Here is a 24,890-nt window from a genome sequence, read left to right as displayed (position 1 = left end):
TGTCTACTTTATGTTTGCATCGTTTTTTGAACATCCTTTTATTTTTCGAGGACGTTACAAGGCTTAGAACTTTAGCAGCAATTTCTCATATTTTTAAGAAAATTTCAAAAAGCGATTTTTTCAGGGACGAGTTTAGTTCTGAAGTGGTTTTGAGTGCCCTATATATTAGAAACCCCCATAAAACACCCCATTTTGAAAACTGCACCCCTCAAAGTATCCAAAACAGCATTCAGAAAGTGTTTCAACCCTTTAGGCGTTTTACAGGAATTGAAGGAAAGTAGAGGTGAATTTTACAATTTTCATTTTTTTTTACAAAATTCATATGTAATACATTTTCATCTGTACCACAGAAGGTTTTACCTGAGAAACGCAACTCAATATTTATTGGCCAGATTCTGCAGTTTTTAGAAATATCCCACATGTGGCCCTAGTGCGCTAATGGACTGAAACACAGGCCTCAGAAGCAAAGGAGCACCTCTTGGATTTTGGGGCCTCCTTTTTTCAGAATATATTTTAGGCACCATGTCAGGTTTGAAGAGGTCTTGTGGTGCCAAAACAGTGGAAACCCCCAAAAGTGACCCCCATTTTTTAAACTACACCCCTCAGGGAATTTATCTAGGGGTATAGTTAGCATTTTGACCCCACAGGTATTTTGCTATATTTTCTGGAGTTAGTCTGTGAAAATGAAAATCTACTTTTTTTCTGGAAAAACGTAAAAATTTCTAATTTTTGCAAGAAATAAAGGAGAGAAAGCACCCCAACATTTGTAAAGCAATTTCTCGCGATTACGGAAATACCCCATATGTGGTAATAAACTGCTGTTTGGACCCACAGCAGGGCTCAGAAGGGAAGGACACCCATTTGGATTTTGGAGCTCTGATTTTACTGGAATGGTTTTCAGTGCCGTGTCACGTTTGCAACGCCCTGGAGGGACCTAAACAGTGGAATCCCCCCAAAAGTGACCCCATTTTGGAAACTATACCCCTCAAAGAATTTTTCTAGTGGTATAGTTATCATTTTGACCCCACAGGTTTTTTGCTGAATTTATTGGAATTAGTCTGTGAAGATGAAAAGAGACTTTTTTTTGGAAAAAACACAGAATTTTCTAATTTTTATAAGGAATAAAGGAGAAAAAGCACCTCAACATTTGTAAAGCAATTTCTCCTGATTACGGAAATACCCCATTATGTGGTAATAAACTGCTGTTTGGACCCATGGCAGGGCTCAGAAGGGACGGAGCACCATTTGGATTTTGCAGCTCAGATTTTGCTGAATTGGTTTCTGGGGGCCATGTCGCATTTGCCGAGTCCCTGAAGTACCAGTACAGTAGAAATTCCCCAGATGTGATCCCAATTTGGAGACTATACCCCTGAAAGAATTAAATTAGAGGTGTAGTGAGCATTTTGAGCCCTCAGGCGTTTTATAGATTTTATTAGAATTGGTCCGTGAAAATGAAAACATTTTTTTTTTCCAATAACCTGTAGATTTAGCTCAGAATTTTTCATTTCCACAAGGAATACAGGAGAAAAGACACCCCAAAATGTGTTACACAATTTCTCCTGATTACGGAAATACCCCATATGTGGTTGTAAACGGCTATTTGGACATACGGCAAGGGTCTAAACGGAAAAAGTGCAATTTCGTTTTTGGAGTGGAGATTTTACAAAATTTGTTTTTGACGCCATGTTGCATTGCGCTGAGGTACCAGTACAGTAAAAACTCCCGAGAAGTGACCCCATTTAGGAAACTACACCCCTCAAGGAATTCATCTAGAAGTGTAGTGAGCATTTTGACCCCCAAAGATTTTGCAGAAATTAGTGCACAGTGGATGTTGCAGATTGAAAATTTTCCATTTCAATGCGTTGGGCCCAGCTTGTACCACTGGAGACATACGCCCCATAAATTGTTAAGCGGTTCTCCAGAGTACGGTAATACCCCATATGTGGTCATAAACCGCTGTTTGGGCACACTGCCAGGCCCAGAAGGAGCGCCATTTGGCTTTTGGAGCGCAGATTTTGCTTGGTAGTAGTTTTGTTTAGTGTTTTACTGGTGTTTCAGTTTATAATGTGGGGGCATATGTAACCTGTGCGGAGTACATACATTTTTTGCGTGACACACTGTCGTTTTTATTGGTACCATGTTTGGCTACGCGCGACTTTTTGATCACTTTTTATTCCATTTTTTTGGAAACAACGTGACCAAAAAAGGAAAATTCTGCCATTGTTTTTTATGTATTTTTTTTTACGGTGTTCACCGTGCGGGATCAATAATATGATATTTTTTTAGGTCAGGCCGATACGAACGCGGCGATACCTATTATGTCTAGTTTTTGTCTTTTTTTTCATTTTTTTTCTAATTATAAATTGCTTGATCAGGGAAACAAGGCGATTATTGTTTTTATTACGGTAAACTTGTATTTATTTATTTATCTAAAACTTTTTTTTCACTTTTTATTTTACACATACTAGGGGACTGGAAGATCTGATCTTCTGATCCCCTGCACAATACACTGCACTACTTCTGTATGTACTGATGTAGTGCAGTGTATTGTAACTGTCACTTTACAACTGACAGTTGAGCCTATTACGTCCTGCCTTGGGCAGGACCTAATAGGCTCCCGTACCTGGCAACCAAGAAGCCGTTGCTAGGCTTCCTGGTTGCCATTGCAACCATCAGAACCCCGCAATTTTTCGCGGGGGGGGGGCAATGGGGTGCAGAGGGAGCCCCTCCCTCTGTATCAATCACTTAAATGCCGCTGTCGCTATTGACAGCGGCATTTAAGGGGTTAAACTACAGCGATCGGAGAGGACAGTGATCGCTGTAGTTGCAGAGGGATGTCGGCTGTATATTACAGCCGACATCCGATGAAGATGGAGCGAGCACAGCTCCTGTGCCCGCTTCATCCTCAGGGCGTTACTATACGCCCATTTTCGGGAAGGGGTTAATAAAAATAGTGTTGTTTTTTTTTACACCGCTTTCTCTGATCTCCTCACGTATCTCACAGAAGTGAGGAGATCAGAGAAAGTGACAGGAGCTTTCTCCTGCAGACGACGTCACAGACGGCTGTGATTGGTCAGTCTTCAGAGACTGACCAATCACAGCAATCGCCGGCATTGGGGACTGCTAATTGGTCCCCAGGCCGGTAGCAGAGACGGTTAGCTGTCAATGACAGCTGCCGCCGCTGTTCTGTCACTATGTGATTTCACATAGTGACAGTTTATTCCTGCGCCGTAATAGTACGTCGAAGGTACGCTGGAATAAGGGGCCAGCGACGTACTATTACGTCGAAGGTACGCAAGGGGTTAATGACATGTAGATTTCTGTATGTCTGATACGTAGGCATGAGCTGCGGAGGCAGTGAATATTTGATAGTAAAGGAGAGAATAGTTACGGCATGGGCAGGGCGGTTCTCAATGGGATTGAGATCTGGGGAGTTTCCTAGCCAATGTTTTGTTCACCGAACCACTGTGCAGAAGGGGGACTCAAGTTTGGGTAACAGCCCAGGGTCTATGGTCTACTTAATCGCCACTGTCTGGAAGAATGATTGTCTGGAGAATAATAGGTGAGCGCTACCATGAATCCTGAGTCATGCCAACAGTAAATGAATCTTGCTTTTCATCCAAGGGAGTGAACTCACTCACAATTTTACCTAAGAACCCTTCCATAAATAAAGAATGATCCTCCAAGGAAAACTCCCAAAGATGCAGGGGCAATTTGGTGTTTAACAATGCTTTTTCCAGCGTGACTAAGCACCATGTCACAAGGAAAAAAAGTGATAACTAAGTGGATCGGTTGACATTTTGGGCCCATGGCCAGGAAACTCCTCAGATCTCAATCCCATTGAGAACCTGTGGTCAATCCCCAAAAAGCAAGTGGACAAACAAAAACACATATTCCGATAAACTCCAAGAACTGATTAGGCAAGAATGGGCTGCCATCAGTCAGGATTTGGCCCAGAAGTCAATATCCAACATGCCAGGTCGAATTGCAGAAGTGTTGAAAAAGAAGGGTCAATACTTTAAATATTGAGTCTTTGCATAAACTTGATGTATTTGTCAATAAAAGTTTAAAAACTTATGAAATGCTTAGAATTGTACTTTAGTAAACAGACAAAAAAATAAACTCTAAAAATACTGAAGCAGCAAACTTTGTGAAAACCAAAATTTGCATCAGTCTCAAAACTTTCGGCCAGTACTGGACTGTTTGCCATTTACCTAAGCCTGTAGTAACCCAGTTGAGGAAAGAAGAACTCACATACACATTGCTCAATGCGAGAACAGAAGACAAACGTGGTGGATATGCTTCGGTCTTCTCCCCAGGGTCCCCAGCTTTCAGACTACTGGGCACCCGAAATTCAGCAATCTGATCGCTAGGGCAGCTAGCTAAAGCACGCACCATAGGTACACTATGGCGTGGGTTTTAAGGATCTCGATCGTAAGCCAGTCGTCAAAATTCCCGTAAAGCCACTTTACCTGCTTAAGTATTTTGCAGCAGGGGATGATATAAAGAGATAAACCAGCAGATACTAACAACCTAAAGTGCCCACCGTTCCAGTATGGAGGCTCCGCTCTCCGCCACTCCTGCAGCAGTTATGCACCTTTCATAAGTCACTTGATGTCAAATAGCTGGGTTCAGCTGTCAACCTGCCACGAATGGCATGTAACTGCTGAGACCAGCTATTGGCTGCAGCGGCATGTTTCAGATGAACAGCGCATGACTGCTACAGAAGCTTTCAAGACTGGAGAGGTGGACAATGGGGCCTCCGCGCTGGAGCTGGACAACAGGGCCTCAGGAGGTACTGAGTAGCTGAGTTTTTTACTTTAAAAAAAATCTGAAGATGGATTGAATGGTTTAATGTCCCGGATAACCTCTTTAACTAGTGTAATTAATGTTATAGAACAGGATTGCCTGTATTTTATTTTTGCCAACCCTCATTGATTGTCCTAGAGGGCAAACATGTCTCTAGTATACTGGTCTTGAAGAGAAAGATCTCTGAACTCTGCTAATAAAGATCAACGGTGTGCTGAAAAATCTACCATCACCACAAACAACTCTTAAAAAAGGAGTCTGAATATGTATACATCCCCACATACGTGCTCTTTAAAGCCATTTCTTCTTCTTGTTACCAAAAAATGGAATTACATTCTTCAACATTTCAGAAGAGGAAGTTAAAAAACATTAACAAATGAAAGTTCCCTTCCCACTAACCAAAAGAAAACAAAAAAACGAACAAGTCCCTATTAGTAGTAAATGTGCTAAATTTAGTGACTTAAAAAGGTCATGTCCAACTTAAAGGAATATATATATATTTTTTAATAAAACCAGGGTCTTCATCAGGCTAGTACAGGCAGGTTGAAACGTGTAGCATTGTACTGTGTGAACAATGAAAATACCTTTGAAAATAATCTAATTGGCATACAAGTGGTTCTGGTCTAAGCACAGCAGCGCTCCAGGGAAAGGCAGTTATTCTTCTTCTCGGATATTATCACGGTTTAAATATAGAAGAGGGATCCACGAACCTGGCAGACTGAGCTTGCAGCCATGGAAAGCAATGCATATTTACATACCTAAATATTCAGTTGTGCCAATATAGATACACAATCAGAATAGGTAAGCATTTTTTGGCACGTTTTTATGTATCACATTAGAGGAGCACCGTCCTTTTTAAAAAAAAAAAATATTTTATACTTCTAGCTTTTTTGTTTTAGGCAAACTAATCCTTGTTTCTTCCCAGCAGTAACAAACAAAAGTGATTTGCATCTTATGATGCCAAATAAAAAAAAAGCGTAAAGTTTCAGACATTCCAGCATTCATGCAAGTAGAGTTCCAAATAAAAGTCAACTGAAAATCCAACAGAATACAGTAGCTCTAAGATACTAAATCAAATTTTGGGCTGAAGGTGCGAGACACTGAGAAGAGATGTTCCAGCTAAAAATAATAAAATTCATATGCGTGAAGTCACTGGCTAGAGATTCAGCCAACACCTACAGGAAAAAAAAATATGGGGATAGGAATTGTTTTTTCTAAAGAACTGGAAAACACCTAAAGAAATGAAAAAGGACTTTTATTTCCATGTACTTCCCATTTAAGGCTACTGCATTTCACTAGTTTTGACTTCAGTAGATCTACCTCGTTCCGCTTTGAAGGACCAACAGTTAACAGAGAAGGTCAAATAGACACCTAGGCCAAATATGCTAAATTCTTCTGCATGTAGAAGTGAAGGAATGCAAGCATTTCAATATTGCTGTACCTAAGTTCAGTAGCAATGCCAAGTACTCCCCCGATGACTTGTACAGTATTATGGTATCAGAAAGAGCAGCTGGCAGAGACAGACTAGTTCTGGCCAAGAATCCACTGAAGGAAATATTAAATTCAAATCTTAACAGTTCACTGCCACAATCAGAATCGGGAACAAGAACATTAGCAATGTATTTTACATACAATGAAATTCACTGATGACTATGGCTGAGCTTTACAAGACTACGTTCACATCTCAGTTTTATGCATCTTTGGAGGGGGGTGGCAAATCAAAAAAATGCTCCCAATTAAAAACAAAAAACTAGGTGAGCACAGTCTAAAAACTAGTGCAGAGATAAAGTGGTGGAATATAATTTTATGCCAACCTGCTGGTAAAATTTGTCTCTTCACCGACAAGCTAATTTCTTAAAAATTGTGGGAAATTGAAACACAAAATACATTAGAAAGCTGTATAAAACCTGTAATTTATATAGTGATTAAGCTTTCTTTATATAAAACCAGAAAACGCCTTCATATTTAAAAATCATCCAGTGTAACAAAGTGCGATAAAAGGGTGATATCGATGAGGGCAAATTTGTTAGGGCACTTCAAATATATTTCAGTTAAAATAATAAAGAATCGGTTATCTACAGGTTTTCTTACATCAATGTAAAAACACTTCACAATTCATTGAGTTCTTGATTGTTGAATAGTTTAGGGCATGATAGGGTTTTCAGTTGGTGTTATCAAGTTTAAAAATGCATGAGATTTGGCAGATAGCTTATCAAACCAACCAGTCTACCCCTCCCATTTACACATTAGAGTTAAAAGTTGGGCAAACCACTAACTCCATAAATTGTGGTCAGTCCAGGTGTATGCAAAACAAAAATAAACACAATATCAGACCTGCATCTTTTACATCTGATTATCAGTCTGTAATAGAAAGTCTAATAGGACATCCCTTGGCATACAGGACAAGCCTATTCTTATAGTGTATGTCTACCTTGAAACATTTTAGGCCTCATTCCTTTATACGGCCCCATGGACACGACCACAATGTTAAAGGATCCGTGTGGGGGCTGCTATTCTGGGTTGCAAAAACTCAGGACATTTTTGTTTTAGTACGGACTCGTCCATAGAAGTCTATGGGACTGTGAAAATTGCCGCCGGCATACGGGTTGCCGTCTGCAATCGCGAATGTGTTACCAAGTGACACCAGGGAATTCATGTGTCCTACTCAGGGCACTGGGATAAACTCCTGCCTTTTTTTTGCAGATCCTTGAATACATATAACACACACAGACGGCACTACGGAAGGTTTTTTTGCAGACAAATTTACCACAAATACAACAGTCCTAAAGCAGAACGCAAGATCGCTACGGTTGTGTGCATTAGGCCTTACAGTTAAGTAATCTTCGTAAAAAAGTTACTTTGTAAAGATTTCGTATTGCTTATTTTGTGCGGATCCTGAGGACATACACACTTCTGCTTTTTGATATTGAAAACAGTCAACAAGCTTGTCATGATTTAAAGCTTTATTCCAATCCTATAATGCGGAAGTTTTTTTTTTTTTCTATGTCAGATTAAATTTAGTACAGGGCCTGGTGTATAGTGGATACCTCCCAGAAAACAGATCACTAGAGCAAGCTCCGTACGGACATTACATAGTTACATAGCTAGTACGGTTAAAAAAACAAAACAAAACTAATTATATACATTGACATAGGAACTGATATATTTTTAGTTCAAGGAAATCTATTCCTTTTTTAAAGCCATCTACTGTCCCTGCTGTGACCAGCTCCTGCGGTGACTATTCCATAGATTCCCAGTTCTCACAGTAAAGAAGGCTTGTCACCTCTGGAGATTGAAACTTTTTTTTCTCCAGATGGAGGGAGTGCACCCTTGTCCTTTGAGGGGATTTTACATTTCACCATATTTTTTGTATGTGCCATTCATATTTATACACATTAATCATGTCCCCCCTTAGTCATCTCTTTTCAAGGCTAAATAGGTTTAATTCTTTTAATCTTTCCTCATAACTTAAATTCTCCATGCCCCTTATTAGCTTTGGTGCTCTTCTTTGTATTTTTTCCAACTCCAGGGCATCCTTTCTATGAACTGGAGCCCAGAACTGAACTGCATATTCTAGATGAGGCCTCACTAATGATTTGTAAAGTGGCAATATTACATCCCTGTCCAGCGAGGAATGCTGGAAGATTTTAGCTCTGAAGCTTGTGAAATTGTGAATGCAGCTTTGAACTATATAAGATATAGGTATTGTTATGTATTAACTATTCGATAGCTAAACTGGTAAAATGGTGTTAAAAGAGGACTACACCACTATACTTGCGGGTTGTAAAGCATACAAAACACTGCCTGCTCAGATGGTTAGTAGCTGAAAGATAAGCAATTCAGTCCTAGTCTACAGTTTGTGCTGCTATTTCAATGTTACATTGTTTTAGGCTAGCCGTGTATCTAAGGCTGCATTTATGTACTTTATAGGTGTAATATATCAAACACATTGTGGTGAAGGAAAAGGGACATCTGAAAACTGAGGAAAAATGTTAAAAATGAAGGACACAATGTCACATGACCTTAAAGCAATGCGTATAGGTTTTCCACTGTCTACTAACTTAGTCTCACACATTTCTTCGAGACGTAATGAATAGTTGTTCAGTCTTGCACGCTGTGATGTACCACAGAGAATAATTATTCATCCTTTGTTGAAATACAACTTAAAATATTTAAATCTTTCCCATTATGGTCATCTTTCTACGCAAAACTGGAAGTGCAACAAAAGGTTAAACGCTAATGCACAGTATAATATTCCTTTATAGCATGGGTTCATGCTTTCAACATAAATTATATAGCATTGTTCACAAATGTAAAGTTATACTACAAAATGAACACACATCACTAGTCAAGTTCTTTGTTCTTTTTCAAGTCTTTCCATAAATCATTCTTTTAGATAAAAATTTACTTAAGAAATCAATTGTCACAGGAGTGACTAGTCATTTTCAGGTACTTACCCTCTGACAGCGTGAATGAGCCTTAGAGACGGATAGGCAGTTCGCACTCGGAGTTTGTTCTTAAGAATTAAAGCATTAACCCATTCGACATGCTTCTCTCCACCTTTGACCATAAAAGCTGGTATCCAGAGAACGCTGTCATTAAGCATGGAGAGTCTATGAACAAATTTTGCCCGGTCACTCTCATTGCGAAATCCTCCAAACGCTCTTTGTACCACAGACGGGTTCATGGTAATGAAATCTGATTTGGTTCCAACATCAGCAGCAAATTCAACTACAGGAGCTAAATTGCACCTATGAATAAAGATACGACAAGTATGAACATGCCATTGTACAAAGAACAAATTTGCTATGTTATTTAAAAAGAATAGAGAAAGCAAAACAATTCCCATGCCTGTCTGCTTGTGACTCAGGTGATTTAGCTTAATACCTGCATAACGGCACCAATGCCAAGATGTTTGGGCACTTTTGGTGCCAGTACTGAACAAGAAGTTTCGGTCAAGTGTAGAGAAGCTTGCATATGTAGTGACAGCTGTCTTCTATGATCGATTATCTTGACATTTGGCCACTCTTACAATTGGTAACCAAATCATATATTGAACACGCGCCACGTGTTTATAAACGGCACCTACGTGAGCTTGAGAGAGTCCAGATTGTTTTTTTTTTCTTTTGTTTTTTTAAACCTTCTGGATCAATAGGGATAAAACAAAAGTTCTATAGTTTCTTCCATCCCTTGGTTGAACTTGATAGACATGTCTTTTTTCAACCGTACTAACGGACAACCTCACTATGAAAATATGTGAATAAATAGGGAGTAGTAGACATGCCTTTAACCCCTCAGGGTGCAGATCCAGCTGAATCCAATGCTGAAGCAAGGAACCATCAATTCCCTGCTCCAGCATTCACTGGGTGAAGTGGCCATGAGCCACTTGGCCCAGAGAAGCACAACGTAGTGTCATTGCGCCTGTCTGCGCCAAGCCGCTCAGTACAGAGCAGAGGAGAAGAGGGATTTCCTTTACTTGTCGTGGGAACGGGGCTAGGTAAGTACTTTTTTTTTTTATTAGGCACTTTGGGGACTATACTGTATGGGATAGCTGTGGGGGCACACTGTATGGGGCAGCTATTAGGCTGTGTGGGCATCTGTGCTGGCTTTAAGCGGCGTGGGAGGCCCCATAAGGGCATTATACTCCGTGGGAGGCCCCATAAGGGCATTATACTGCGTGGGAGGCACTATGGGAGCATAATACTGTGGGTTTAACAGAGTGTGTATGGGCAATGTTAGAATCGTGGCTTAACAGGGAAAAAAACAAAACACTATGTTGCGAGTTGTCCCGCTCTGCAATGCTTGAAAGTTGGGAGGTATGGAATAGGTTTAAAGAAACAAGAGCAAATAACATTTCTTGTCTGGTCATGCTTAATATAGCATCCCAAAACGGCTGAACCTTATGTGTTTATATCTGCCAGATAGGGAATATAATGAAGTACTTAGAACAAATTAGGAGGATTTAGGTAACAGGGTTTAATTAGGTGTTTTTTCTCCCATAGACCCATGTGTTCCTTCCTACCTCTTCCTTCCCCTCCCCCCAGTTGTTTTAAATTTAGAAGTCCAACACAGGAACCTTAGTGATAAAGAACGCTTAAAGTCAAAATGCACAAGCGTCCTTCCTAAGAATGATCTTGTGTCAGATCTTGCAAACTTTTTTCTATTATGTGAAATACCAACTGTGCAGGGGGCGCCATTCCTCTCCTACGGCCTATTAGAGGTTACAACGCTATTAGATCATAGAATCAAGGCAGTAAAGTAGCCAGTATATATTAAACAAGGTAAATTGCCAAAAGAAAGTGCATGAATGACTATTCAAAAAAGCCCACAGGCGAAGGCGTGAGGTCCGGTTCAAGGTGTCACGTTTTTTTTTTTTTTACACAAACCGCACCCGAAAATGTCCAAAAAAACGCCTACCATTGATTTGAATGGGAGGTGGAGGTGTTTTTTTCTCGCGAGCGGAAAAAAGCAGCGTCATGCCCTTTCTTTGGGCGTTTCCGTCTGACCTCTCATTCACATCAATGCGAGGCAGAGAAAGCGGTTTTCGCAGCAAAGGGTGCAGGCAAGTCAAAATCTATTTTTCTGCCTGCAAAAAAACTGAAAAGGGCCTTAGAGAGCTAATGCATAAAGTATTTTGTTGGGGAACAGTTTAGTAATCTATTAAACCGTTGACACTACATATAGTTCGATCATAAAAAAAAACATAGTAATTTGGCGGTGACCATTGGCTCTTTGGCCATAATGTATCAAACTTGTGTCTTTTCATTGATCTAAATGCCTGCATTTCTTAACATGTGTTTAGTATTTACTACAATCATGAAAGGTACGGTCTGCAGTCTAAACTATTCCCTTATAATGACTAAACCTTTTTAACAGTTAATCTATTGGTCTGACTTTGTCATCTCAATTTTTAAAACTTGCAACATTTCGTAACTTTTAACTTAATTGAGTAATAAAATTTGAGCGCAATAAATTAAGCATAAAAAGGCAGTTAAAACAGATTGAATCAAGCCGCTTATGTGCTACAGTTAATTGATAATTTACAGTGTGTTGCAAAATGCATACCCTTATTACTAATTAAAATGCATGGAACATGCAAATGGCATGATATTTTTTACAATATGCAAAGATAAGCTATTTGAAAGACTCCATCTATAAATTATTAGGAAAATTGGGGGTTACATGAGGAGCATAGACCGCACTATATGACTTTCACCATACTTTTTAGGCTGTGATCATTCCCTTCGGCCTTCAAAAAAAAAAAAACAGTGAGTCAAAATAGACATCCTTCATAACAAACTTTTGCTCTGCTTAGGTAAGAGAAAACAAAATCATAAATTAAATTATTTTTTTTTAATTAAAACGGTCGAGAGTATAGGTTTACCTTGATCTTCCACTATGAAACATTGCATTGTGACAGGACTTCATCCAGAATTAAGGAGAATGAACTTTGTTCAAAGAGTAGCAAAGGTCACATTTGTCTTTACACAGAATAAAAAGGCGGTGTAATTAAAAACGAACAATATTAAACTAATACAATTCAATTCCTGAATTCCTTCATTAAAAAGGAATGGTCTCTTTGCTCTCAAGTACCACGGAGTTCAAGGCATGCCATGTTATGGTGTGTTTTGCCTACAATGGCGCTGCCAGAAGAATAAGCCCTTACCCAGTAGTTTTTCCCATAACAGAAAACCACTGAAAGTGGGGGCTCCCAATCCCTGGATAACGCAAAATCTGAAATAGAGATGTCCAATCAGGATGGTAACTTTACTCAGTTATTAAAAGGGGCTTCAAAATATTTTTCTTCAAAAATATTAAGAAAACAATTGCATGACAACAGCTCAGACACTTTTAATGTGGATTTGGAGAATGATGAAAAGTAGTAGACAGCTCTTGCCTATTTATCGTAAATCAAATTTATAACAAAAAGGATTTGGCACCCAACATATGGCATAGCAAAGATTAAGGATTAGGATGGTTTAGACTAGTACTTTGTTTAGATCTTAACCCCTTCCCGACATATATACGGTGCTGTCGGGTAGGGCTTCCCGCAAAGCGCAGTACTATTACGTCGCGGTGATAGCTCCTGAGCACGCACTAAGCCCGCACCATCACCTCCGGGTGCCAGCTATATGTTACAGCTGGCACCCTGAGGTATCGGCCAGGACCGGAGCTAGCATCCAATCCGGCCGATTAACCCCCTCAGATTCTGCATAGAGATTGCATGTGAGGAGTTCTTAGCCACCGCCACCCCAGCAACGTGATCGCTGGGTTGCCGGTGGCTGCAATGGTAACCGGAGGGCTAATACTGGCCTCCCCGGTCAGCCAGCAACAGAAGCCTATGCCCCGCTCACCAGCGGGGCCTAAAAGGCTTCCGGTACCATCGGCAAGATAGCTTCCGGCTCAGTAGCTGAGGCGGCGTCGTCAGCAGAGGGTGTCCACTGTACATTACAGTGGACACCCCACTGTATCAGCAGGAACCGGAGCTAGCTCAGATTCCTGCCATTAACCCCTTCGATGCAGCGATCCAAAGCGATCGCTGTATCTTAGTGGTTTGTAGCAAATCAGCAGCCTGCCATGTGATGGCAAGGATGCTGATGGCTACTATGGCAACAGGAGGCCTAACATTGGCCTCCTGTCTGGCACTACGGTAGATTAGAAAAAAAGTACAAAATAAAAGTTGTAAAAAATTAAATAAGTTTCAAGTAATATAATACGATCACCCTTTCACTTATCAAGTCATTTAGTATTGAAAAAAAATAAAAAAATACATATTTGGTTTCATCGCGTCTAAGTACCTGAACTATAAAATTATTATGTTATTTGTCCAGCGCAGTGAACACCGTAAAAAAACAAACCTAAAAAATAATGCCAGAATTGCTGATTTAAATTGTGCAAAAAGCTGTAAAACAAAGTGCTATAAATTAGGTATCGCCGGAATCGTACTGGCCCGCAGAATAAAGTTAACATGTAATTTATAACGCATGGTGAACGCTGTATAAAAAAAAACGAAAAAACAGCAATTCTGGCATAGTTTTTTTTTTTAATCACCTTGCCTCCCAAAAAAAAAAGATAACAATTGAGCAAAAAGTCGCATGTACCCAAAATAGTACCAATAAAAACTACAGCTCGTCCCACAAAAAAAAAACAGCCCTCATGCTACTAAGTCTATGAAAAAATAAAATCAGTTAAGGCTCCAATAAGTCAGGAAAGAAAAATATGCGGAAGTACAGGCCCGAGGGGAACATTTTTTTCAAGTGGCGATTTATCAAGGCCCTAAAATTAGGGAACTGGGAAGGGTAGGGCCCAAATATATCTGCTGGAAGCAAGGGCACCCGTATTATACCAGGACAACACTTCCCAGCTAAATTCCCCTAACTGCAAAAGTGCGGAGTGTAGACCAAAAGGGGGATAAGAAAGGACATTTATCAGTGCGACACTGACCTGCGCATAAAGGATTGCTTCACAGTAACAAATATTTATGGATTTTATGGTTTACATCAGGGGCATAGTCAGGTGGTATAATGGGGTACTCTGCACAGCTCACATATGCCCCACATTATAAACGGAAATACCGGTAAAACTCCAAAGAAAAACTTCTACCAAGCAAAATCCACGCTCCAACAGCCAAATGTCGCTCCATCCCTTCTGAGCCCTACAGTGTGCTCAAACAGCAGTTTACTTCCACATATATGGCATCACCATAACCAGGAGCAGTCTTTTAACAATTATTGGGGTGTGTGTCTCCAGTGGCACAAGCTGGGCACGACATAATTCCCACTGAAATGGCATATCTAGGGAAAAAATATATAAATTTTACTCTGCACCATCCGCAGCGCAATCATTTATGGAAAAGACCTGTGGGGTGAAAATGCTCACTACACCCCTTAAATGCCTTGAGGGGTGTAGTTTCCAAAATGGGGTCACTTCTCAGCGGTTTCTTTTATTATTTCACATCAGAGCCTCTGCAATTATGAACCAAATTAGGCCTCAATTTTGCATGGTACGCTTTCACTCCTGAGCCCTGTCGATAGTCCAGGCAAAAGATTAGGGCCACATGTAGGGTGATTCTAAAACCGGGAAACAGCATAATAAATTAGATAGCTGTCTTGTTACAGTGGCACAAGCTGGGCACCACATATTGTCATATCTATGGAAAAAAATCCTATTTTCACTCTGCAACATCGAGTGCACACTAATTTCTGCAAAACACTTGCGGGGTTAACATGCTCGCTACACCCCTAGGTAAATATTTTGAGGGGTGTAGTTTCCAAAATGAAATGGAGTCAATTTTTTTTGGGGGGAGGGGGGGGGGTTCCGCTGCTTTGGTCCCACAGGGGCTTTGCAAATGCGACATAGCAACTAGAAACCAATCCAGCAAAATCTGTACTCCAAAAGCCAAATTGCGCTCCTTCCCCTCTGAGCAGCAGTTTATGACCACATATGGGGTATTGCCGTACTCAGGAGAAATTGATTTACAAACTTTGTGGTTCTTTTTTCCTTTAGTTGTTGAGAAAATGAAAAATTGAGCTAAAAAGTGAGTCTTCTTGAAGAAAAAGGATTGTTTTTATTTTCACTGCCTAATTCTAATAAAATATATAAAACCCCTGTGGGGTCAAAATGTTCACTACACCCATAGATTAATTCCTCAAGGGGTGTAGTTTACAAAATGGGGTCACTTGTGTGAGGTTTCCACTGTTTTGTCCCTTCGGGGGCTTTGCAAATGCGACCTGGCCTCCGCAAACCATTCCTGATAAATTTGAGCTCCAAAAGCCAAATGGTGCTGTTTCCCTTCTAAGCCCTGCCGTGTGTCCAAACAGCCATTTAGGACCACATGTGGGGTATGGTTTTAAAATCGGGAGAAATTGCTTTACAAATGTTGCGGTGCTTTTTCTTTTTTAGTCCCTGTGGAAATGAGAAAAAAAAGTTAGCTAAACCTACATTTTCTTTGAAATGTAGCTTTTAAATTTTCATGGCCTACTTCCAATAATTTCTGCAATAAACCTGTGGGGTCAAAATGCTCACTATACCCCTAATTTCCTTGAGGGGTCAATTCCCAAATGGGGTCACTTTTGGGGGATTTCCACTGTTTTGGCACCGCAAGAGCCCTTCAAACCAGACATGGTGCCTTAAATATTTTCTAATAAAAAGGATGCCCCAAAATCCACTAGGTACTCCTTTGCTTCTGAGGCCGGTGCTTCAGTCCATTAGCACACTAGGGCCACATGTGGGATATTTCTAAAAACTGCAGACTCTGGGAAAAAATATTGAGTTGCATTTCTCTGGTAAAACCTTCTGTGTTACAAAAAAAAAAAATGGATTAAAAATGAATTTCTGCAAAAAAAAAAAAAAAAAAGAAATTTGTAAATTTCCCCTCTACATTACTTTAATTCCTGTGAAACATCTAAATGGTTAAGAGACGTTCTAAATGCTGTTTTTAATACTTTGAGGGGTGACGTTTTTAAAATGGGGTGACTTATTTGGGTTTATAATATATAAGGCCCTCAAATCCACTTCACAACTAAACTGGTACCTGTAAAAATAGCCTTTTGAAATTTTCTTGAAAATGTGAGAAATTGCAGCTAAAGTTCTAAGCCTTGTAACGTCCTAGAAAAATAAAACTATATTCTAAAAACAATGCTGATCTAAAGTTGACATATGGGGGATGTTAATTAGCAACTAGTGTGGTATACCTGCCTGTCTTGGAAGCAGATACATTTAAATTTAGAAAAATGCAAATTTTTGCCATTTTTCACTAAACTTTGGTGTTTTTCACAATTAAATACTTAAAGAGGCTCTGTCACCACATTATAAGTGCCCCATCGCCTACATAAGGAGATGGGCGCTATAATGTAGGTGACATCAGTGCTTTCTATTTAAAAAAACGATCTATTTTCACCACTTTATTAGCGATTTTAGATTTATATAATAAGTTGATATAATGAGTTGCTTAATGCCCAAGTGGGCGTATTTTTACTTTAGACCAAGTGGGCGTTGTACAGGGGAGTGTATGACAATGACCAATCAGCATCATGCACTCCTCTTTATTCATTTACTCAGCGCCTAGGGATCCTGCTAGATCCTTATGTGCCGCCTTATACTAACACATTAACAATACTGAAGTGTTTAGACAGTGAATAGACATTCCACGGGATGTCTATTCACAATCTCTGCACTTCGTTACTGTTTCTATGGTAGTTACAGCAGAGGAAGCGTTATCTCGATGTAACCTGTCATTTACAGCGAGATCTCGCGAGAGCACGCTTCCTCTGCTGTAACTACCACAGACAGAGTAACGAAGTGCAGAGATTGTGAATAGACATCCCGTAGAATGTCTATTCACTGTCTGAACACTTCAGTATTGTTAATGTGTTAGTATAAGGCGGCACATAAGGATCTAGCACCATCCCTATGCGCTGAGTAAATGAATGGAGAGGAGTGCATGACGCTGATTAGACCAAGTGGGAGATGTACAGGGGAGTGTATGACGCGGACCAAAGTAAAAATACGCCCACTTGGGCATTAAGCAACTCATTAGCATAAAAATAGAATTGCTAATAAAGTGGTAAAAATAGATATTTTAAAATAAAAAGCACTGCTGTCACCTACATTATAGCGCCAATCTCCTTATGTAGGAGATAGGGCACTTATAATGTGGTGACAGAGCCTCTTTAATGCATCAAGCAAATTTTGCCAGTAACAAAATCCAATGTGTCACAAGAAAATCTTAGAATTGCTTGGTTAGGTAAAAGCATTCCGAAGTTATTACCACATAAAGTGAAACATGTCAGATTTGAAAAATGAGGCTCTGTCAGGAAGGTCAAAAGTGGCCAAAGCGGGAAGGGGTTAATGGATATCAAAAATAATAAAGCTGGACACAAGTCTTATTTATTCCCCAAAATATGAATCACAGACTTGAGTATCAAACCTGACGAAACCATTATATGATCTTCAAAAACTCTTCCTCATAGAATCCATTTGCCAAATTTAGACAATCTACAGGCCTGGACGGTAAACTGCCCTACTAGGCAGAATCCCGACGAGACGCTCATGTGAGCCAGTCAGTGGGCTGTCCACTGGGGATGGATTTCAGGTGTGGGGGCCAATGAGAAAACCATGCCCCCTAAATAACTGGGCAGATTTGTTTTCTTAAAGTCATAACTTTTGTTTTTTTGTCAGCATAGGGCTTGTTTTTTGCGAGACAAGTTGGTTTGTCATGGCACCATTTATTGTACTGCATAATGTACTGGGAAGCTGAAAAAATGTGGGATGAAATAGGAAAAAAAACAGCGATTATGCATTTTTTTTTTGAGGGGGGGTTTACAGCATCCATCAGGCGGTAAAAACTACATATGCACCTTATTCAACATGTGGATACGATCACGATACCAAGTTTATAGGTTGTTTTAGGTTTTACCACTTAAAAAAACAAAATAAGCTTTGCGTCGCCATGTTCTGAGAGCCAACTTTATTTTTCCTTCAATTTTGCGATGTGAGGACTTAATTTTTGCGAGGCGAGCTGTAGTTTTCACTGATGCCATTTTGGGGTATATGCAACTTTTTTATCACATTTTTTTTTTTTTTTTGGAGAACTAAGGTGTGTTTTATAATTTTTTTTTTAGGCATTCACCAAGCGCCTTAAACAACGCTATATTGAGAAGTCGGACTTTTACAGACGTAGTGATACCAGTTAACCATTTTTTTTTTTTTTAAATAGGTTTAACTTACATTTTTATTTTTTATTTGTCCCCCTAGGAGACTTGAACCAGCGATAGTTGAATCGCTTGCATGATGTACTGCAATACTAATGTATTGCAGTATATCGTGATACGACCGTCTCCTTTGTCAGTGGCAGAGCTTCAAAGGAGTACAAAGATGGCATGACAACCATAGTAAACGGCCGATCGCGCCGAGGGGGAAGGGGGCGCTCCACTGTTTTTAACAAGTTAAATGCCATGATCACGACTGACCGTGGCATTTAAGGTGTTAAACGGGCGGAATCAAAGTGAACTTTGATTCTGCCCGCTTGAGTGATGTGTCTGTTGTATAACACAGCCGTCACCCGCCAAGTATGGCACGCGTTCAGCCAGTGAGCGCGCTTCATACTTCCCCCTTGGCGACAGCAATGTAATAGCATGTGGCATGTCGCCAAGGGGTTAACTATTTCAGTTTGGAATACACCTTTTATGGCATATCCTTGGTGTAGGTCATAAATGTCTGATAAATGCAGGTCCCAGCTCTGGGACCCGCACCTAGATTCAGAGCAGGGTCACCTTATTCCCATCCCACCTGGTAAGACGGCCGCTGCATCCAGGCAATGTATAAATGGCAAGGTGCTATACATGTGGGCTTGGCGGTTTGTTACTCCCACAGAAATATATATTATCTAAATTATGTAATCAGATGCTAATCGATTAGATTTGTTTGCCATGACGAGCATTGCAAGTTATTCCCCCCTAGATATTAATACTGTATGTGCCCCTGGGCCTGAATTTTTTATGTTTTTGGACTAGAGTCTGAATGATAGCGGAGGGAAATAAAATGTTAACACATCAGCGTATAACTGTTATGTTATTCCTAAACCTATAAAGGGCACACTTAGGGATCTCTTGTGCATGGCTTGAATTTGTTTTGCGATATTTGGGGGGGGGGGGGGATATGGTTTCTGAGCTGGTGGGTTTTGTGTGCCAGGGCTGCTTTTTTACTATCCACACACACGTTGTGTAAACATTTTGTAGTACCTTACACTTTAGTGACTTTACCCTAAAGGGGCTCACAATGTACTCATGTATTTCCCTTATCTCATATAAAAGGGATCCATATATTACTTTTCCAATGAGCTGTTTCAGCTTTAGCCACATTGCACATATTATATACGCAGTGAGAACGGTTGACCACATTTACTAACAATGGCGCACAAGTTTGCCATATTCTCCAACACGAAGGCCATGCCCTTTTTCCAGCAAACACAAATAATTTGAATGTGTAGAAAAAGTGGCAGGGAGGAGAATTATGTCTAATTCTAAATAGATTTCGAAAAATCGTGGACGTCAGAGGGGTGTCTCCCACTTTGGACCACATTTTTAGTCGGAGCGGACAGCCGATGCAATCGGCGACTTTGTTGGTTGCACATTTACTTCAATGGGAAACCATGTAACGCCACAGGGGAAATGTAAAGGGACCCCTGCAGCTTGTCTTGGTGATAACAGCTAATCACAGGAGGTTCCCTGTGATCCGAACACCATTAGGGGACAACCCCCCCTTAACTAGGTAACTAGAAAGTAATCCAAGCACTTTGAAAACTCAACATGTGACAACGAGCAAACAGATTTTAGAATGCTGTTACTTGTGTTCTGCTTTTTTTTTAATATACATTTCTATATGCCAGCATAATGTAACCTACTTGTAAGACGACGTACTATATTTCATATAAAAAACCTATTAAGGTTCACATTATGCATGAATAAACCTTAATCTTTGTAGGCCCATGCCTCACAGCTCCTACAACTTGCATTACTTACATGGGTCCAGTGTAGAGCACAAGTATTGTACTCCACCAGGACGTAAATTTAAGCTTTTGTTAGATGCAATACATTTTACATGAGAGCAATGCTTTTCTGTATAAATATCAAAATACTCAGACAGAAATCTCTAAATGTCAAGCAAAACTAATGTCACCAAGCACTTTCTACCCATTAACACACATACCCAAGAACAGCAAGTAAAGGCCATAGAAAGTCATGAAAACTCCCCTATTCTGAGTACTCCATTTCTCTGTGAAGAAAAAAATCCTATAAGAGGCATGTCAAATCCGTCTTCAACCGCTAAATAAAATAGCACTCAACACGTCACATTTCAACCAGACATACATATCCAATAATTCAGCAGCAGAGCCCGACAGACGGCCCCATGCAGAGACTGTATACGGACCCCTTGCTCAGCCTCGAGCACTCTCCATTAGTCTTAACACTTTTCCAATAGTATACGGTGTCAATAGTCTCATTCATGCAGTTTTTAAGGTGACAGCGGGCCACCTTGTAACTGCACATACGGAATGTCCACCCCTGCAAAAAATCCTATGACAAAATAGTAGTTAAAACAGTTATTGGTGGCTTGGGCTCCTCTGCTATACAAGATATTGATCTGAGAACAAGGTCATTTTAATTGACTAGAGCAGGAACTAGCGTGAGAACTAATAATTGCACGATGATGTCATCTTGGATAGAACTAAACTATACAACAACTATGAAATACACAGCGAAAACTTTTGCATTGGGGCCTAGGAGCATCAAGGTATGACTAAATATATTCATTTTCAGCTTCTCCTTATACTAGATCGTGCAAAAGATTAATCTGTATAGTTTACTTCTGACTGGTGATGGGTGGGCTGCCCAGCATGATGTGAGAATATAGGTCTTCCCAGTAAAGCAAGAAACATCTTGTATACATCTAAACATACCTGTTCTTTCCTACTGCTGTTCTGTGAGCTTCTACAATTACTGTGGTCACAGGGGGCTTTGAGAATTGTTGTCTAGGCAACCAACTGGCTGGCAAATCCCGTGATTTTCTGGTTTTATCTGATTCAGGGATTTATGTAACAGCCCAAAGACGGTTTAGTTTATATGTCCTCTCCTATACCTTCAGCTCTAGGGTTCGGATCCTGTAGCTTTACCAGTGAGGAAAATGGGGTCATATCTCCATGTTTTCTACAAAGTTATCTTTGTTCAAATTGAAAGCTATTTCTGCATTGTTTTGTATTGTGTTTCTAAGGGAAGCCGAGTTGTGCGATGTGCAACACTTCTACAGCTAGATGTGGGAACTACATCTATCTAGAACGAGGCTCCTGGAGCCCCCATCCTACCTTCTCCCACTGTCTCAGGGCTCCAGCCACTGAGTTACAAGTTGGCCGGGTTTCCGGAAGCAGCCGAGCGCATTTTGCAACGACCTTCAATTCTCCCATAGAAGTGAATGAGTGTTAGGGTAGGTTCACACGCACGGTCAAAAAAAAAAAAAAAAAGTCTCAAAATACGGAGCTGTTTTCAAGAGAAAACAGCTCCTGATTTTCAGACTTTTTTGTGCCACTCGCGATTTTCACTACGTTTTTTACAGCCGTTTTTGGAGCTTTTTTCAATACAGTATGGAAAACGTCTCCAAAAACGTCCCAAGAAGTGTTCTGCACTTTTTTGCGGCCATTTTTTTTACTCATAAAAAACACAGCGAAAAACGCTCCGTCGGAACAGAACGCTGTTTTCCCATTGAAATCAATGGGCAGATGTTTGGAGGCGTTCTGCTTCCGATTTTTCGGCCGTTTTTCGGGCGTTTACGGCCCGAAAAACGGCCAAAAATAGCCTGTGTGAGCATACCTGTCCACCTTGTAACCCAGTTGCCAGAGCCATGCGACAGCAAGAGATTGTAGGATTAGGGGGGGGGGGGGGCGGGGAGTCAGGAGGCCCCATTTTTTTTTTTTTCCATAATCTAAATAAAACCAGCCCACTAGACCAGCTCCAAAACCAAGAAAAAAAAAAGCGGTCTGACTAGGAGAAGTTGTGCCCAGCCATACATTTTTTTCCTTGAAGTTACAGTAATACATGACTGAGTCCATGTAATAAAGGACAGGCTGGATCTGCAAAACAAGAGCTCCCTGCTCTAGCTCATAGAAAGGGTGCAGGGTTCATATGCCCCAATATGGGAGACAACCTCGCCTCATGCAAACTTCCATCACTGTTTTCACGGCCGTTTTTCACGGATCCGTGTGCTTCCCATGTGTACACTTCCGTGTTTCCGAGAGGAAACAAACCCATTCACACTATGTACACGATATTGTGAGTGCCGCACATGCTATTCCCTGTCCAGCGGTACTCACTGTCCAGGGTGCGGAGAGTGTTACTGCCGATCAGTGCAGCCCCTTAACTCTTTCAGCACCCTGGACAGAGACTACCGCTGGACAGGGAATACCATGTGCGGCGCTCACAATATAGATTAATGGTTCATTAAAAAAAAACTGCCACAACAAAAAAACAAAAAAAAGTTACCACCCAGAACTCCCTGCTTGCCTGCTTCTTCCTCAAGTCCAGTCTCCTGAGATGATGTTTCAGACCATGTGACCGCTGCAGCCAATCACAGGCTGCAGCGGTCAAATGGACTGCCGCATCATCCAGGGAGGGACGCGTCACCAAGACAACGACCGGGGTACGTATGAACTTATTTTTCTTAAAATCGCTGCGTTCCAGCACTGATCAGCAGCCTCTTCTCTCTATCAGTGCTGACAGAGAAGGGGCTGCCGATTAGAGCAGTATCTGTCTGTATGTGTACCTCTGCCCACCCGGCAGTTGCTAAGCAATGGCTCCGTCACAAACGGATGCCTTCAGTTTTTTTTGACGGCCCCATTGACTTGCATGGGCCCCACGGTCACGGAATCTCGGACCAAAGTAGGACATGCTCTACTTTTGTCGGAACGAAGCAACGGGACCGTCAAAAAAACTGAAGTGTGCATGGCGCCATTGAAATGAATGGGTCAGGGTGCTAGCCATCCGAAAAATGGCTAGCACCCTGAAGAAAAAGACTGAAGTGGGCATGAAGCCTTAAGAGGGACAGTTATCTCTGATATTTTAGTAAATACTTGTATTCCCCATAATACAACAATTCTGTATTATATTCTAGAAATAGGTGTTGTGCCGTTCCTCTTATTCCTCCTATAAATTCACGATTCCCTAATGGGGTGGGGCCCTACACAGTCCAATCAGCGCTAAGTGTCAGTCTGTAGAGACACCCTATTGACTAGCAGGATAGTTAAAAGGTGCCTCCAGCGTAGTCCTTTCATGGGGAATATACATATTTACTAAAACAGACATGTCAAGAGGCTGCAGCTTCTTTTAAAAGTGGATCTGTAATTTCTTTAGGATGACCTGTCTGAGGGCAGATTAAAGTAGTAACATACACGCCGATTTCAGCGTGCAGTCACTTATTAGTTATCGTTCCGTAGTTTAGGTGTATTTAGTGCTTATACTTGCGGTGTGCGTCCAGCTCTGCAAGCACGAGTTCAAGAATATCCATGCTCCCCCTACATCAGCCACTGATTGACACTTTTCTCCTTATTACTGTACAGGGCAGGGCAAGATCATGAATATATTAATATACTTTGACTCATCGGCTGCATCGCTGGCCACGCTACGAAAGTATTAAATCGAAGTACTCAGCAACAACGTAACATATAAATAAGTGATCGCATGCTGCAATCATCGTGTCTGTCACTTCATTATGCTGACCTCAAACAGCTTTAAATTTTACTTCAGTAATATGTAGGTATTTAAAGTTAAGGGCGAACTTACGGTTATTATAATGTTTATACCAATAATTTTGCGCACTTAACCCTTTAATGACGCAGCCTATTTTTTTTTATTTTTTTTAAGTCTGACATGCTTTTCTTTGTGGTAATAACATTGTAAATTCTTTTTATTGGGATATTACAGCAATAGGTGATAAAAGGCAATATCACAAAACATAGTAACCATACAGTACATGAAGCACAGCTTGATACGACAAAGGAGTTAAAGGGTAGGAGTCTTTCATCCATACACAAAGCTTGAAAGACTGTACAGCAAGACTGTTATGGTCATAGAATTACCAGAGGTTAGAAAGTATTGTCATGTGTAGTAGAGAACAAAGTCTTAACTAGGACTAAAACAGCGTAAACTAAAAACCGTTAACAGCAGTCGTCAGATAATGCCACTGTGAATAATGAAGTGCTAACATATCAATCATGTAAAGATAGGTAGGTTTTGTACGAGCATCATGTAAAGAGGAGGCTTAAAGCTTTAGACATTTCAGAAAATCAGACAGTAAGTCAGGCCTTTCCAGTTGTACAGTCCACGGTTGCCAGGTCTTTAAGAAAGCCTTTCTATTATTACTTTCCCAGACCGACAGTTCTTCCATACAGCAGATCTGGTGTATTTTAGAAAACCACAGATCAGTAATGGAGAGATCCTTGTCCCCCCATTTCATGGGAATCAGCAGGTGGGCTTCCAAAATCATATGGGTAATGAGATCATCATGAGGGGGCCTATAGGCAGTTCGAGAGAGCC

General features: G+C 40.6%; 1 protein-coding gene across 1 annotated transcript in view; it reads right to left on the bottom strand.

The window, feature by feature from the left end:
* ST8SIA4 (ST8 alpha-N-acetyl-neuraminide alpha-2,8-sialyltransferase 4) overlaps positions 1-24,890 on the bottom strand; it is a 194,441-nt gene that overhangs the window by 47,672 nt on the left and 121,879 nt on the right. Inside the window, exon 4 of the mRNA XM_075837004.1 lies at positions 9,267-9,560. Coding sequence (XP_075693119.1) covers positions 9,267-9,560 — 294 coding nt within the window. The remainder of the gene's footprint in view (positions 1-9,266; positions 9,561-24,890) is intronic.

Source organism: Rhinoderma darwinii, chromosome 1 (genome assembly GCF_050947455.1).
Source record: "Rhinoderma darwinii isolate aRhiDar2 chromosome 1, aRhiDar2.hap1, whole genome shotgun sequence".
NCBI classification, from domain to species: domain Eukaryota; kingdom Metazoa; phylum Chordata; class Amphibia; order Anura; family Rhinodermatidae; genus Rhinoderma; species Rhinoderma darwinii.
This window is presented reverse-complemented; position numbering and strand designations above follow the sequence as displayed.